The 16,808-nt window shown below is 52.2% G+C and overlaps 2 protein-coding genes across 2 annotated transcripts; both read left to right on the forward strand.

The window, feature by feature from the left end:
* The first annotated feature begins 207 nt into the window (after positions 1-207).
* LOC112881374 lies at positions 208-759 on the forward strand. Its single transcript, XM_025946029.1, has one exon. It carries the CDS (start codon positions 208-210, stop codon positions 757-759), a length of 552 nt encoding a protein of 183 aa, XP_025801814.1.
* A 2,433-nt stretch (positions 760-3,192) lies between these two features.
* On the forward strand, positions 3,193-3,741 carry LOC112881375. The gene has a single exon (XM_025946030.1). It carries the CDS (start codon positions 3,193-3,195, stop codon positions 3,739-3,741), a length of 549 nt encoding a protein of 182 aa, XP_025801815.1.
* The last annotated feature ends 13,067 nt before the right edge of the window (positions 3,742-16,808 follow it).

The following is a 16,808-nucleotide window of genomic DNA, read 5'->3' on the forward strand; positions in this document are numbered from 1 at the left end:
CCTAAGGATGACTGCACCAAGCGCCACCACAAGGTCCGTCTCAGGGAGGTATACATCACCAAGAGCTCTGTTCCCAAGTTTCTCCATTGGTCGAGCACTCCGATCACCTTTGATCGGGGTGACCACCCTCCTAATGTTCCCTAACCGGGGAGCTACCCTCTCCTTGTCGACCCCATCATTGGCAACAAGCGCCTGACCAAGGTGCTGATGGACGGGGGTAGTAGCATCAACATCTTATATGTTGGGACCTTTGATGCTATGGGCATCTCACGATCTAAGCTCTGCACTTCCATCTTCCCCTTCCTTAGGATCATCTTAGGCATGAGGTCGTACCCTATGGGGAATATTGAGCTGCCAGACACGTTCGGTGACTGCAGCAACTTCCACACCGAGACCCTGATCTTCGAGGTAGTGGATTTTGACGGATCGTATCACACCATCCTCGGGCGTCTGTGCTACGCCAAATTCATGACGGTCCCCAACTACACCTACGTCAAGCTGAAGATGCCGGGGCCAAACGGCATCATCACGGTCAGCGGCTCCATCGAGAAGGCGTACGCCTGCGGTCGTGAGCACTTCGAGCTTGCCACCGCCCTCACCAACTCCGTCGAGCTTCAGAAACTTCGTCGGACGGTGACGGAAGGCGCTCCCAACTCCAACGAACCAACTTCGTCCAGCCCCTTCCGCCCGACCAAGGACACCATGGCGATCGGCATCGACCCCAATGACCCGATCAAGACCGTGCAGATCTGGGCCTAGCTTCCAGCCTAATAGGAAAGTGCACTTCTCGACTTCCTACGCGCCAGCTGCGACGCCTTCGCATGGAAGCCCTTTGACATGCCAGGCATTCCGAGGGAGGTCGCCAAGCACGAGCTTCACATCAAGCCGGGTTCCAAACCCGTGCACCAATGTCTGCGCTGCTTCGATGACGAGAGGCGTAGGGCCATTGGCGAGGAGATTGCCAAGCTCCTAGCAGCCGATTTCATCAAGGAAGTGTACCACTCCGGCTGGCTTGCCAATCCCATCCTTGTAAAAAAAGAAGAATGAGAAATGGAGAATGTGTGTTGACTATATTGGCCTTGACAAGGCATGTCCTAAGGATCCTTTTCCTTTGCCACGTATAGACCAAATAGTCGACTTCATGTCGGGATGCGAAATCCTCTCTTTCCTGGATGCCTGGATGCCTACTCGGGCTATCACCAGATTGCGATGAAAGAGTCCGACCAGCTTGCGACCACTTTCATCACCCCGTTCGGCACATACTGCTACCTCACCATGTCGTTTGGCTTGAAAAACGCCGGCGCCACCTACCAGCGTTGCATGCAAAAGTGCTTTGCTGATCAGATCGACCTGCTTGGGCAGCCCGACCAGCTCGAGCCGTCGAAGCCCACGGTCGCCGTCTACGTGGATGACATAGTGGTGAAAGTGCCTCGCACAGGAGATCTGATCACCACGCTAGATGCCACGTTCGCTAACCTTCAAAGGTTTAGCATCAAATCGAATCCTGAAAAATGCACTTTCGGGGTTCTAAGGGGAAGCTACTCGGATACATAGTGTCCGAGCGCGGCATCGAAGCCAACCCCGAAAAGATCACGGCCATCATCCGGATGGGCCCCATCCGCAACGTGAAAGGCGTGCAGTGGCTCATCGGCTGTTTGGCCGCCTTGAGTCAGTTCATCTCCCGACTAGGCGAGCGGGGATGCCCCTATACAAACTCCTCAAGAAATCAGACATGTTCATCTAGATGGAAAAGGTCCAGCAGGCTTTGGACAACCTCAGGATATTACTAACCTTGGCTTCGGTCCTCGTCGCTCCCCAGTGATAGGAACCCCTCCTACTCTACCTTGCGGCGACCACCCACGTGGTCAGCGCCGCTCTTCTGGTCCAAAGGGAGGAGCCAGGCCACGTGCTAGAGGTCCAACAATCAGTGTACTTCGTCAATGAAGTACTCATTGAGACCAAAGCCCGCTACACGCAGGTGCAGAAGCTCTTATACGCTATGCTTATGGGAACTAAGAAGCTGCAGCACTATTTCACCGATCACAAGGTCACTGTTGTCACCTTGTTCCCACTTGGCAAGGTCGTCCATAGCCGCGACGCTACGGGACACATCTCCAAATGGGCGCTCGAGCTCATGGGCTATGATATCAAGTACACCCCCCGCATGGCCATCAAGTCGCAGGCCCTGGCCGACTTCATCGCCGAGTGGACCGAGGTCCAAACCCCGACTCCGAACATGACCCATGAGTACTGGACCTTATACCTCGACAGGTTAGTCATGGGACCTGGCGTGGGGGCCGGCGTGGTGCTGATCTCGCTCGAGGGGAACAGGCTTGGCTATGCTATCCGTCTCCACTTCTCAGCTTCGAACAACGTCGCCGAATAAGAGGGCCTCATCAATGGCCTCCGCATTGCTATTGAGCTCGGGGCCACTTGGCTCTACGTCTACGGCGACTCTAAGCTGGTAGTGGACCAAGTCATGAAGGAGTTCAACTGCGAAAGCTCCCTCATGAACACGTACTACCTAGAGGTGTGCAAACTGGAGGACAAGTTCCGAGGAATCGAGTTGCATCATGTCCCACAGAAGGACAACAATGATGCTGATGCACTCTTTAAGATGGCAGCCCAGCGGGACCCCCCTCCCAGTGGGGTTTTCGTCAATGACCTCCACGCACCTTCAATCCGCGTTAATCCAGACCCGCATCCAGAGCCCTCGGGGGCCCCAACTACCTTGTGATGGAGGCCGCAACTTCCACGGCTGACGCAACAGTAACCAACCCCGACTGGAGGCCGCCTCTGTTGGCCTACCTCCTCGACGAGGTCCTCCCACCCGATAGAACCGAGGCGCGAAGGATCGCCTGGCGCACCAAGACATTCATCGCCATCATCAGTGAGCTATACAAGCGAAGCCCATCTCCTGTAGGGATGCTCATGAAATGCATCCCGACCAAATAAGGCAAGGAACTCTTCTTGGAGATCCACGCTGGCATTTGTGGGCACCATGCAACCCCACGATCGCTGGTCGGCAAGGCCTTTCGTTAGGGTTTTTACTGGCCGACTGCAATACGCAACGCAGAAGAAGTCGCCCGCACATGCAAGGGGTGCCAATTCTAAGCCCGGCAGACCCACCTGCCAGCGCAGGCACTTTAGACCATCCCCCTCACATGGCCGTTCGCGGTTTGGAGCCTCGACATGGTCGGGCCTCTCCTGAAGGCTCCTGGCGGCTTCACCCGCCTGCTCGTCATGGTGGACAAGTTCACCAGAGGGATTGAGGCAAAACCGATCGTCGAGCCCAGCTCCCAAGAAGCTGTCAAGTTTTTTCTTGACATCAGCTACCGTTTTGGTGTGCCCAACATCATCATCACGGGCAATGGGATCAAGATCGACTGGGCATCAGTCGGACACTCTTACACCAACGGGCAGGTGCAAAGGGTGAATGGCATGGTCCTCCAGGGACTCATGCCTCGCATCTTCGACCAGCTCATCAAGTTTGCTGGCCGGTGGGTCCAGGAACTCCCAGGCGTCCTTTGGATCCTGAAGACAACTCCCAATTGGTCCAAAGGATTCACCTCGTTCTTCCTAACTTACGGGATGAAAGCCGTGCTACCCACCCACTTGGGCCATGGCGCCCCAAGGGTCAAGGCCTTTGACCCCAACCGAGCCATAGAGGCTCAGCAGGACATGGTCAACTTGTTGGATGAGGCTCGGGAGACGACCCTGGTCCACTTGGTGAAGTACTAGCAGGCCCTTCGCAGGTACCACGATAGGAAGATCCGGGAAAGAACCCTCGAAGTTGGTGACTTTGTGATGAGGAGAGCGCAATTGACCAAGGACAAGCATAAGCTCACTCTGCCCTATGAAGGACCGTACACGATTGCGGAGGTGGTCCGGCCAGGAACCTACCGACTGAAGGACAGCGACGGCAACATCCTCACCAACACTTGGAACATTGAGAAGTTATATCGTTTCTTCCCCTAAATTCAGTCCTTCCATACGCTTTTGTCCACACGACGACTCCTACAACACCCCGGCCCGAGCACTGTCGACCCGGGTCGCTCGGGGGGCCCCATGGGGGTACACCGCCACGCGCAACGTTACCCCTCTTTCCTTATAAAACTCATAAACAGAAAGGAAATCTGTTTTTGCCCGAATGAAAGGGCGGCCTGTCCCCCCAGCGCTTCCTAAGTGATTTATGTTGGGCCACCTAACCTACCGTGCCCTCGTCACAACCTACGGCGAACTAGCAGCTGACGCCACTTGGGCCAGCCCTAGGCTACATGCTGCAGCCTACGGTAGCAAGTAGGTTCAAAAGAAAAAGTGTGAAGGAAAAAAATCATTTTAGGAAACAAAGGAATACAGGCAGGACATGTTTCCCAAACATCGTTAAAAACAAACATTAGCCAAAGTAATTGCAAACACTTAATGATGTTATGGGGCTCCTCTGAGCCTCCCGCGCTAAGCTTCTAAAAACAAAAGCTAATCGTAAAATTCTCTACTACGACACCTTGTCCTCATTGGCGACGATGTGGGCATGAGGATCCGCGTTGCAGGGTCGACTTGAGGATTTTCCTGATTGAGTGTTGGCTCAGCTGGGGCAGCCTTCGACTCGGCTTCTATAGATTGGACGCCGCCTTCACCCCGAGTCGCTCCCCTCTCCACGCGTCGAGCCTTCTTCACCCACTCCCGGCTGTCATCTTGGCAATGGCCGCAGCGACTGGCTCCAGGCTTTGTCCCAGTTCACAGAGCTGATCGGCGGACCACCTGGCGGTGCAGCCCCTCCTGACTGCCCCAAAGTCCAGGGGCGGTTTGTGTGACGCCAGCAACGTCAACACCCTTGAGGCGCCGTGGAAGACTCCATCGGAGATGAGCCCCGCCACCACCTCTAGGATCAGCAAGAGGTCTGTGACAAGTGCGCTCGACCCTGGACGAGGCCTGAGCACCTCCGTGATCACTAATCGCGCTGCACCTCAAAGCTAACTGAGCTCTTCTTCGAGGACCTTGTTCCTCTCAAAAGAATCCGCCAGCGCCTACGCGTTCCGTGCCAACGATCCTTTAACACAGGCTAGTTCAAATTCGCTGGCACGACAAGTGTCTTCCTACCTTTGCAGTGCGCTCTTCAGGAGATTGTTCCTAGCTCTGAACATGAACAAAGCAAAGGTCAGAGGCCACATAACGCAAAACAGAACCAAAGGGATATGGGAAGGAACCACTTACCGGTTGCGGCCGTCTCCGTAATCTTGAGCCCCTCTTCCTTGAGGGACAGAATCACCTCCAACTCAGCGATACGCTTTCCCCTGGACTGAGCCTGCCCTTCAACAAAAGCTCGGGCCATCCGCTATGCTCCCAGCACCGCCTGCTCCGCGCCTAGAGCTGACCAGGTCGTGGCAAGTTCCTGCTTGGCAGCAGTCACGCGGCCACACTCGTGGAGCACCGATGCCCGAGCAGCCTCTAATTCTTGGGTCAGCTCCATGACCCGTCGCTGCACCACCGCCTCCTTGCCAAGCCAAGCGTGCTCCTCGCGGAGGAACCGGGACTTATCCAATGAAATCCTCTCCAAGTTCTTCAAAACAAGAAGTCAGTAATGCCAAGTTAGGCTACCTACCAAAAACCAGGAAGGGGCCGTTAAGACTTACCCGAGCAATGTTCAGCAATTCGTCGGACATGGTCCGCCGAGCGACCTTGACCCTATGAACGGCTTCCTCTAGGCCCGACTTGTGACAGTTCATGTATTTGTAATGCTAGGCATATATTTTGTTAGTGTGAAATATGTGTTTGTTTGTATAAAGTTTATGAGTGTTTATGTGAAGTTTTTGAAAATTTAAAAGTACAAGTTAAAAGGGTATTTTTGTAATTACAGAAAAATCTAGGGTTGTTTTTGCAAAATGTATTTGGATTAGGGTAATTTCAAAATAAGTGAAAGTGGTTTTGTAAACATGTTTTCCTTGTTTTAACCCTTGTAAAAATATATATTTATTTATCCAAAAGTTTTATTGGAAATGTGTATGTTGAATTATGTAAAAATTTTGGGTAAAGTGGTAAAAACAAGGGTATTTATGTAATTTTATAAAAGAATAAGTCCTTTTACGCAAATATTTGATTTACAAAAGTAATTTTCAAAAGTTACTAGGGGCCAAATTATAAGAATGCAAGTAATCATGATAGCTTTAAAAACTTGCAATTAGGCCTAAGTTGTATGTAAAATATGTAACAAGGACAAATCTTTATGAAATTTAAAGTTAGTCCAAAGTTTCAAAATAAAGATGCATACTTTGAGTTTTGGAGTTCAAACCCTAAAGCAAAGTTGTAGAGCTTGAAAAGTTGTACAACTTTCATTTTGGACATTTCTTCATTTGAACCCTGTAACAGTGGGTAATTTTGGTTTTACTTTCAGACCCTTGAAGTTTTTGCAAATCACAAACAGGTCCTTGGCGCTCTCCTATTCCTCTTCCTCCTCTGGACGCCTCCTCTGTTCCTCTGCTCCACTGCCGCCGCCGCCAGTTTTTCCTTAACTCCGGCGTCAGTGCAGCCCCCCCCCCCCCGCCTCCCTCTCCACCTCAGGCGCCGCCTCATCCCTTCCCCGCCCTTATCCTCTGGTTCCCTCGCCCATTCCCGTGCCGCCACGCCCCTGCCGTCGCCTGCCCGTGCAGTGCGCCGCCAGTACTGCCCCCCCCCCACGCCGCCGTGGTTCTCGGCCCTGCGCCCTCCCTCATCTTCTCTTCTCTATAAATAGCAGCCCTGAGACCTCCTGAAGCTAACCCCCCACTCCCTGGCGCCTCCCCCTCGCCGGAGCTCTGCTCCCAGTGCCGCCCCCGCCGCCGCCCTACTGCCTCCCGCCGGCGACCTACTTCCCGGCCTCCCCAAGCCCGGCCAAGTCTTCAAACGAGTACGTCTCGGTGTCCTCTTCCTTCCCACCCCCTTCCTCTTGCTAATCGACCAACCCATCGCCGGATTTAGGAGTGGAACAGAGCTTGCTGCGGCCATCCATGGCAGAAGGACCCATTTGTAAAGTCCCAAATCTTTCCAAGGGTCCAAATAAAAGTTTTCAACCTTTCTAATGTGCTGAACTTTGAAAACTCATAGAAAATCGTAAAAAATTCAAAAAAATATGAAACCAGCTGTACTTGAATCTTCACTTCAAATTCTATCACTTTTGTTTTAGAACCATGCTGTGAAAATGGATAGTTTGTGCTGTATTTAAAATAGAAGTGAATGGATGATTATTATTTCATGTGAGTGATATTTTTGGCTTGTAAATTCAATAGAGAATTGTAGGAAATTCCAAAAATTACAAAACCAGTTTTGTTTGAAACTAGGTTTTGAACTCTATAACTTTTATTAAGTAAGTTTGATTTGAAACCAAATAGTTTTGAATCTATATTGAATTTAAGACATGAAAATGTAATATCTTATCCGTAATTCCAATTTTTACCCTATAAGGTTAACTTTGTGATCATGATCTTTAATATACAAATTTCTATAGGACATATAAAGTGATATAAAATCTTCAAATCTAAATTCATGATATAATTTAATTTCTTTTAAGATAACCATTTCAAACTATTCTGAGCAAAAATTTGTTAAGCATACCTTTTAAACTTTAATCAATTTGATCTCTTAATCATGAATTATGAAGTAATCTATTTTTAAATATTCAAAATCTTATAACATTCTTTACTCAAAAAGTTTAAAATTCAAATTTAAATCTGAATTTAACTCCAATTTATGTTTTAATATTTATCTTGGATTAGTTTAGCTTATTTATAATACAATTAACTAAATCTTTTCAGTGAAGTTTATCTAATTAGATCTTTTAATCAAAATCTTTTAAATACACAATAAGCTGTGTTTAAGTTTTCAAAACTTTATAACTCTAATTATTATTTAAGGTTCACATTCAATTTTGAATTTAATTTAAACTTGAAATATTTTAATTCCTGTTTTCAATTAAATCAATGCTATAATCATGAAATGAATGTAAATGATTCAGAGTTTAGGTTCCCTTTTTGTACCATAAGTTCTTAAGTGTTAACCTATTGGATTGCAGCTAATCTTTGAAATATAGCTTGTGTCCTTCTTGTTTAGCCTTGTGTAAAAATTTTCAAGTCTTTTCCTGCTCTTTAGCTATGGAATTTAAGTGCCTTTGTGTTGTAGTTGATGAAATATTTGTTTGTAGATTTTAATCTTGCTAGGACCTTTTCTGTAAAATCAGCACACCCCGGCCTTTATCGATCACATACTTTAGGATACACTTAACGACTACATACCTATCGGCTAGGTACTCTGTCAGATTAAAATGTGAATCGGCTATGTGTGAACCTTTGTTAAACAGCCGATTTATCTGAGTTTCACACTAGATCTTAAGATTCTTGCTTTCGGCTAATCCAAGCTGATTTTAGTTGTTTTTCATATAGGTCAATTGTGTCCGATCAATTCTTAGTTTTCCAATCTTTACCGGCACACTTCCACCTGCCGATTTGTCGGCTAAGAAGTCAGTCACGTACAACCCATCAACTATACACCTATCGGCCACATTCTCGTTAGACTAGTTTCGCACTTGTGGTCTCACCAACCTAGTTTAATATTAGTGTTCTGTTACACCTAATTCTTGAAATAAGTCTAACTTAGCTAACCCTATCGGCTGTACGGCACTCAATTATTGTGTTGACGTAATCCAGCCGATGCAACCACACCTAGTTACTTAGGATAATACTTAAGCACATCTCAGTTAAGACACGCCTCTGTTAGACATGACCAAAGCACGTCAATCGGCTAAACCTGATGCATCCTCATCGGTTACGGCCAAGACCTTTACACCAACCAATTAGATAACCGAACATGCTACCCAATGAAGTTAGAATAAATGTTTAGGGTAACCCACCTTGTTGCTTAACGTAACTAGTTACTTTGGTTGATACCCGATAAACGACTGCCCAGTACAGGGTAGTTAGGTTGTTTGTCGAAATGTAATGTTCTTTTATTTGAATTGCAACTTTATCGTGAATTGAAATGAAAGTGTATGCATCCATTGAACTCCATCTTGCATATCATGTAGACTCGATCTCTCCCGCCGACGGAAATTACCAGTTAATCCCGGAACAAGAAGAAGGTTGTTCTGAAGACCCTAAGGACTTCGTCAAGGATTTCTCTGAAGGCCCGAACCAAAGTTCGGACGTTATTAACTTGACTAACCCCAGCCCCGCCAGTAAAGGCAAGCCCCGGACATAACCCACTATTTTAATTATACTGCAACCTATATCTATTTATGTATTCTATGCATTAAGTTCTTAATAATTGCTTGAAACCCTAGTTGCATTCTCCTAGGAACCAATGTGATGGATACTAGTACTTGAGTCCGACTAGCTGCTATGCTAATAGGGCCGGTAGAAGTCGGGTGATTTCCTGTCACTCGCGCGATATAGGAGTTGTAATGATTACATTCCTGTTATCACTATAAGGATGCCGAACGGGAGTTATGTGAGGTATCATGGTTGAGGTGATACCCCGTCTGTGTTGTTAAATTGGATAAGGCCGCGGGGTGTGTTAGCGGTGGTTAAGCATTTGAAAGTACTAACCACATGCCGCGAAATATGGTAAGCGGTAAGCCTAGTAGCCAATCGGCCCGAGAAGTGGACATACCTCCCACCACTCGATTTGCTTCTTTTGGTTACTCATGTTCGACTGAGGAAATACGTGTTGCAAGGGCAACCAGGAATACGGGTTTTGTAGTCGCGCTACAGACGTATGTCCTGCACACATTGGGTGTGCGTATGTTCCTGCAGTCGCTTGTGGTGGCTCTGATCCACGAGTCGGAATGAAAGGCAAACGGTTGCTTCGGAACGACCCTGTGGTGTTCCAAGCGTGTGAGTTAGGTTTACCTTGCAAGGTTAAATTCGATTCAGAATCGTCCGCCTCTCACGAAGATTGAGACTGCTTAATCCCTTTATCATACAGAGTAACAAGAGCAACTAAATGATGAGTAATACTGATGGTTGAAATAAAGAGCTCTACCTTGCTTGAGTAGTTATAGGTGCTTACCTAGAATGGATAATTAACTAGAATCTGAAAGCTAAAATTTGAAGTTAAGGATCTACTCTTTGTTGCTTTTCAGCTGAAACTAAACCCAGAACCATTATAAGCTCTCATAAGTCTAGTTATGGGCTAAGTATACCCAATCCCGGGTAAGCCTTGCTGAGTATTAGTATACTCAGCCTTGCTAGTTATACGTTTTGCAGGTTATGTCTCGAAGACCCTACTTTTCCCTTGCCCTGGTCCTGTGCTCTTTCAGAAGGTTGGTCCGTGGAATGGGATCCGTCCCCGGCCAGCACTGGTGATGACGAGTGATGTCGTGCCCGGGCTTAGCATGACATCCGTATTAACGACGTGTTGTAATCATCGCGTATATTTTCCGCTGCTAAAAACCATAGTTTTTACAATTTGTAATCTTTTCTCTGAATTTAAATCTTCGTACCTCTTTTGGAAACCCTTGTAATGTAACTCTCTGTGATGTAAAATGTGATGGTGATTGTATCTCTGGACTCACCTTCGTGTGAGGTAACCTTATTTGATCCTGTGTATCGGTGGTTTATCGGGACGTTACCCGACAGGCCAAGGGATTATACCGTTTGAAGCACGTTGGAGCCCTCAGGATTGGACTCTCGTACTTGAGCCGGTATAATTCAGGTTGGTTCTGCCACACGACTCCACGGCGGTAAGCTCACCACAGGTCGACTTCCCGCTTCACTCGAGAAGATCCCAAAGCTTCACCTCCCGCTTGTCGCGTAGGACGAATTGAGCCTCGCCCGAGTTGCTAGGGTCGGGCCACACCCACTCCCCGACCGGACTGGAGACAGGGACCATTGCCCGCTCCTGACTTCCCCCAGCGCTGCCTGCTGTGCTGGGGACCACCCGCTTGGGCGTGACACTTGTTCGCTTGAGTCTAAGCCTCCTCGCCCCCGGTCTCAGTGACCACGTTCGCGGACGCCGATGTAGCCCCTTTGTCCTCCTCCAACTCGGACCACGTGGGCGAACCGTGCACTCCTCTGCCCGGGGACCCGGGGGGCCACGATCTCATCCTCCTTTCCTGCGCCTGTCGGGGGAGGCGCCACCATGGTCACCTCCGCACTGGACTGCAGGGGGATCACTTCCATCACCGGCGGCCTGCCCATGGAAATTAGTCCGTGACCCCCTCCTTGGGCCGGAGTTGAACCACACCAAGCTGGGTCTCCACGGTATATGCTCGACATTAGCCCCAAGGGTGATCATCACCAAGTCGCTGCAAAGAAAAGCGGGATAAACAAAAAACAACCTGAAACAAGAGCCAAAACGACCAAAGTAGTCCTCTTACCTCGACGCCCGTCCAATTGGAGGAGGTCCAAACCTCCCAAACCGCCGGACGCCTGGTGGGGACTGCAAACCATCCCCCATCGCATGACCCAAGCCCAGGGCCAATCCTGCCAACTCCCGAGGCATGGCGTCTTGCAGGTTGCGGGGCAGGTCGGTCACGCCCGGCGTCGTTAAGCGCGCCTCCGGACCAGTGCGTTGCCCCTACTCATCCTCGCGCCGCTCCAAGGGAGACAGCATCTGTGGCGTCCCCGAGTGCTTTTCCACTTGGGCCTGCTTCGCCTCCTCCGTCGGTGCCGCGTCGTCCTCCGCGACGCGTTTCCTCGCCTCCAGAGCGCTAGTGGACGTCCCGGACCCCTCTGGGATCCATGACAACGCGGTGCTGCGAGGCTTCACCACGAACGAGTTGGCGTCCCCCTACTTCGACTCTTCTTCCTCAGAGCGATCGCTGTCATCGGAGCCGGTAGAGGGCTCTGACTCGTATTCTTCTTGGATGGTGTCATGATCCTCTCCCATCCGGACCCGACGCGCAATCTCTATCTCCTTCGTCTGCCTCCTCTTGGCCTTCTTGGCTATCATCTTTTTCCTAGCTAGGGAAGCCTCCACCTAAGCAGCCTACTTAGCTGCGCCCACTGCCCTCTTAGGCAAATTAGGGCGGGATTGAGGACGACCGAGTCCCTGGAAAATGGAGAAGGAGTTAGGAGCCAATCGGGCGCAGGAAAACCAACAAGAAGAAGCAGAGGGGGAAAAACTCAGCAGATTTGGCGGGTGCCCTTTGTCGAAGGCATTCGGACTTCCAATGGTCTACTGATTACCCACCTTAAGGACCAAATCCACCCAAGACCATACCTCGTCATCAAGCAGCTCCTCCGGTGACACTCAGTCGGGATCCGCGGGGCCGGTGTATTCCCACATCCTGATCATCCTCACGCCTAAAGTAACAACACGACGCTCTAGGATGGTGCTAAAGAGCCGCACCCCGTCGAGTCCCTCCTCCGTGATGCGCTTGCACAGCGCCCCCTCGAGCAACGCCACGCGTCCTTCTCTGGAGTCAGGGGCCCTAATGTCCAGCAATTCTGCTTCACTGGACGCGCCCCTGTGAACGCCCGGAACGGCGTCCTCACCGAGTCCCTGATGTAGAACCATTCCTTGTGCCACCCCCGGTTCGAGTCCGCGGGGGTGTACGCTGGGTAATCCCCCACCGAGCAAGACCTCTTTTGCAGCCCGAAGCCCGTGACCGGTGTGGGCAGAAGTTCCCCATTCACCGTTAGGCTCCGACCGTGGAAGAAGGCTAGGAATTGACCCGCATGCGTATCTATCCCGAGGAAGCCCTCGCAAAGCGTGATGAAGCCTGAGATGTGCGGCACCCCATTCGGGTTGAGGTGCTGCAGCTCCTCCTCCCACTCATTCAGCAGGCTGAGCAAGAACGGGTGCGCCGGGTACCCGAGGCCGCACTCGTGGAACGTGAGAAAGCTCATGATCTCGTCGGGATCAAGGTGCGGCTCCTTATGCTACATCGGGGAAGCCCACTAGTGCGCCACCGCCTTCATCGGCAGCAATCCTTTTGTCGCGAGATCCTCAAGCTGTGAATCCTCCACGGTTGACGGCCTCCAGTACGACATCATGATTGGGGAAGAGGAGGCGGAACGGCTTCTCTCTTTTCTCTCCTCTCTCTCTCTTTCTTCCTCCTCAGGCACGACGGGGGTAGAGAAGGGGAGGGGCAATGGCAATTGGAAGGCGGGGGAGAAGAAAGCTGGCAGCGGCGATTGGAACAAGACAGGGGAAAGATAAGGAAGATGATGACCCCCGGTCCTCCATCTTTAAAGGGAGGCACCTCGCGGAAGCCCAACCGATGGGCCACGGCGCACGGTGCGGGGGACCACCACGACCATGGCGTGGGCGCGAAAAGCGGGGCGACGCTCTGACTTCCCAAGTGAGTATCCTTGGGCCACGCACCCTATCGACATCTAACAACAGGTGGGACGAGCCCCTCAAACATCATTAAAACGAAAAATGATTAATTTAGTTGTCCACTCGAGGGTAAGTCCCTCGCACACATTATTCCAAGCAAAAAAAAGGGAAGGGCTCGAGGTTCTTGCGACCTCCGCTACATCAACCGCAAGGGCCCCCTAGACACTGTCTTGGACCAGGTCGGCGCCCCTTGTGACGATGGCGTAGACATCGATCTCCGCGGCGATGACGGCAGCGGCCCCTGCAAACACGTTGACGAGCGCCCTTCGCTCCTAATGGCCGGTCTCCGTAGGGAACCCAGGCTCTAGTCGGCCTAGATCCCAGCCGGACCGAACCTGCATCGAGGCTAGGGTGCTGGTAGCCCCCTGGCGGACGCCTTGTGCCACGGCGCCCTTGACCTGGAGCGGCAGGGACCGGAGACGGTCAGGAAACAGGTGCCCCTTCGGCCTCACCGCCCTCACCGCGTCGAGCGCCGCACGACTCAGGGCCTCGTGGCGATCCTCCAAGTCATTCAGGTGGTGGTGCAACTCGTCAACCTCAAGGCAGGAGGCGGTCACCTCCTCCTCTAAACCTGAGACACGGGGGGTTCAGCACCCTATGACCGCCTCCGAAACAGAAATGGAAGAAAAACAAACGGAAGCCCTTGGCGTAAGGGATGTACCTACTGCCGAGGCGTGGATGTCCGTAGTCTCGGCTCGGGCCAGGGCCGTCTCCTTCTCTGAGGCACGAAGAGTGGCCTGAACAACGGCAAGGTTAGCCTCCAGCCTGCCCACCTCGCGTGTCGCGTCTGAATACTGGCCCTTGGCCTCGGACGCCTCACGGTCAAGGTCCCGCATCTCCCTGCGCCGGCTTGCATCTGACTCAGATGAGGAGGATGACCCCGACGACACCGACACAGAAGGGCCCCCAACCGATCCTCGCGTAGCGATGTAGTCTTGGAGGTGTACAACGATAGGGTGAGCAATGCTTACCCCTGACGGCGCAGGATCTCCCGAAGGGGCAGCGGCCCCTGAGGCGGAGCATTGGAGCCCTCATCCGCCGGGTGTTTCTCTCCCACCATCTCGCTAAGGGGCAAGGAAGACAGGAGAATCTCTCTCTTTCTTCTGAATGGAAAAACAAGCTCTCGCCGGTGAGAACGTTTGGCCGGGATGGTGGAGCTTTATAAAGGGACCCTAGCACCACACGGCGCACGACCCTTCGATCTCAGCAGGAAGAGGAAAAGGTACGAACCGTCTCCCCTTCTGTTCGAATTAAATTATGACAGGAAAAGGCGGCAGGCGCGTTTGCAGTCCACCGATCTCGGGAATCATGGTGGACCAGGCGGCCCATCATCTTCCATGACGTGGCGTGGTCGCCCCCAAGAAAACTGGATTGGTACTCGAACTCCCCGGGTAAGCCTCAGTGGGCCGCATCCCCATTCGATGCATTCATTTAATTGCTCAATTTTCAAAATACTCAAAAACCCTAAGAGCACGCCATTGGATCCTGACTCGGGAATCCGACTGATCGAGTTTCTAAAGCCGGTCTGCGGAGGGCTCGAGGCCACTTCGTGTCGTACAGAGCCAGGGGAGAAAACATAGATGAGCCCCAACAGCCCTCGCTCGACCTGCTCAGGCAGCGATTCGGGTCATCTCGACCTTCTCATCTGATCCGGACCTCGAGCCATGCCCATAGAATCTCCATCGAGGAGAGGCCAATGGGCCACCTGAGTCGGTCGGACGACTCGGGCATCTACCGGGAGGCAGGTCATGGAGCAGCGGAATGCCACCTGCGGGCTATGCCGACCTCGTCATGAATGACGGATCCGGATTCCACTCGGATGCCCAAAATTTTGTTCGGGCACACCCGTTAGGAGCTTACCGAGCACGTCACTCGGGCCATCGAGGCAAGTGACGCCGACTCAACCCCTCCGGTCGCAGAGACCGCAGACAAGGCCACTTCTATGCGTGCACGCTTGTGACATCACCGACCCGACCGCCCTTCTTCATGACAAGGACTGCTGCGGGTCGGGGTACCACGCTTTCCACTCGGGAAGAACGGCAAAATGCCAACCCCCGACCGTACTCCCGGTCGGGAGCAGCAGATACAAAACACTCCAGAATAAATGCATCTTATTCCTGGCAACTAAGTGTTACAAAGTACAGCCGGCCCATGGCTGCTACAAAGTACAAAAACCCGTTACCACCGCAAGGATGGTAACGCTGGAGCCTCGAGGAGGGCCGCTACAAGTGCAGGAAGCTTGGCAGGAACATCTTTCTTGCAAGCCTTCTTCTTGCATCCCCTCCCTCAAGGACGGCTCGGCAGGGGATGACGGCAAGCAGTCCTTCTGCCACTGCCGCTGGCCGAACTCCCTCACCGTCTCAGACGACAGCGAGGAGCTCTTTCCTAGCCTCAGCCGCATTGGAAGAAAGAGCCTTCCGACGATGTGAGCTGAGGCTGACGCACATGGGGAAGCCGAACCCACTCGGGGCCTAGGCAGTACCCGCGGGCACGTGCCGTGCTAGGAAGGGTCGAGGAGTTCCTCCCCGTACCCGTATCCGGCCGGCGGAAGCACTGACACATCCTCCGCCAAGAGCCAATGCCTCCCCCTCGGTCGGTCACGACTCAGGTTGGGGGTGAGTTCAAAACAAGGCACTAGAGGCCTTTGTTTATAGCCGCTCAGGTGCCCTCCTATCCGGCGAGCCGGCTTCACCGCGTGCCGCACGGCTCCACCTCAAAAGAAGGAAAACCTTCACAAGAGGAGCAGGGGGGAGCACCACCGCAGTGGGCCGACGTGACGGGTCATGCAGCCCTCGATATTCCGCGCTAGAGACACGCCGCTGGCGCAGCTGCGGCGCACTTATTATGCAGACTAACTGGGGCAACCCCAGTTGACTCGCGGTCACAAGGGGCATCCCTCGAAAGCTGCGTCTCTCTATGGAGGAGACAGAGTGATGCGACCCCTCGCCCTGGGCGAAGGTACAACGCAGCGTGAAATAGCGCCTTCATGATTAAACAAATCGTAAAGCCGCTCGGGGGCCTCTGATAGGTCCAGGGACCCGGGAGTCCCAGCGGGCCCACTTCTTGTTGACCAGTCCAAGGCCCCGCCTAGAACAAGCGCCCATTTACATGAAGCGAATACTTCATCTGGGCCGCGTCGGCCCACAACCCCGACTGACAATCCGGTTGGGATGACCAAGGCCCATGTCCCCAACTGTGGGAGCGGTCAGAGGCCGGGTCCGTACCAAGACTCTGATCGGGCACCCTGACTGGGCTTTGCCTTACACGTGTCTGCCTCCCCGACCGGCAGGTCGGTCGGGAGGCCAGGCCCGACTTACCAGCGGGCCCCAGGAGTAGGTGCGGAGGATAAGGATGAGACTCGGGGTCAAACACGGGCAACCACTCCCTCCACGGGGTTACATCTATGGTGGTAGCAGGACGCCACTATTCTACCTGCCCGTCCTTACGAGGGGACGGGACGCGACGTCATCATGATACGGCCGGCACGCCTCGTCATG

The sequence above is a fragment of the Panicum hallii genome, chromosome 2, assembly GCF_002211085.1.
Source record: "Panicum hallii strain FIL2 chromosome 2, PHallii_v3.1, whole genome shotgun sequence".
NCBI lineage: Eukaryota > Viridiplantae > Streptophyta > Magnoliopsida > Poales > Poaceae > Panicum > Panicum hallii.

Excerpts from the sequence above, each read along its gene's own strand:
- LOC112881375 (XM_025946030.1), top strand. The coding sequence starts at position 3,193 with ATGGTCGGGCCTCTCCTGAAGGCTCCTGGCGGCTTCACCCGCCTGCTC.
- LOC112881374 (XM_025946029.1), top strand. The coding sequence starts at position 208 with ATGGACGGGGGTAGTAGCATCAACATCTTATATGTTGGGACCTTTGAT.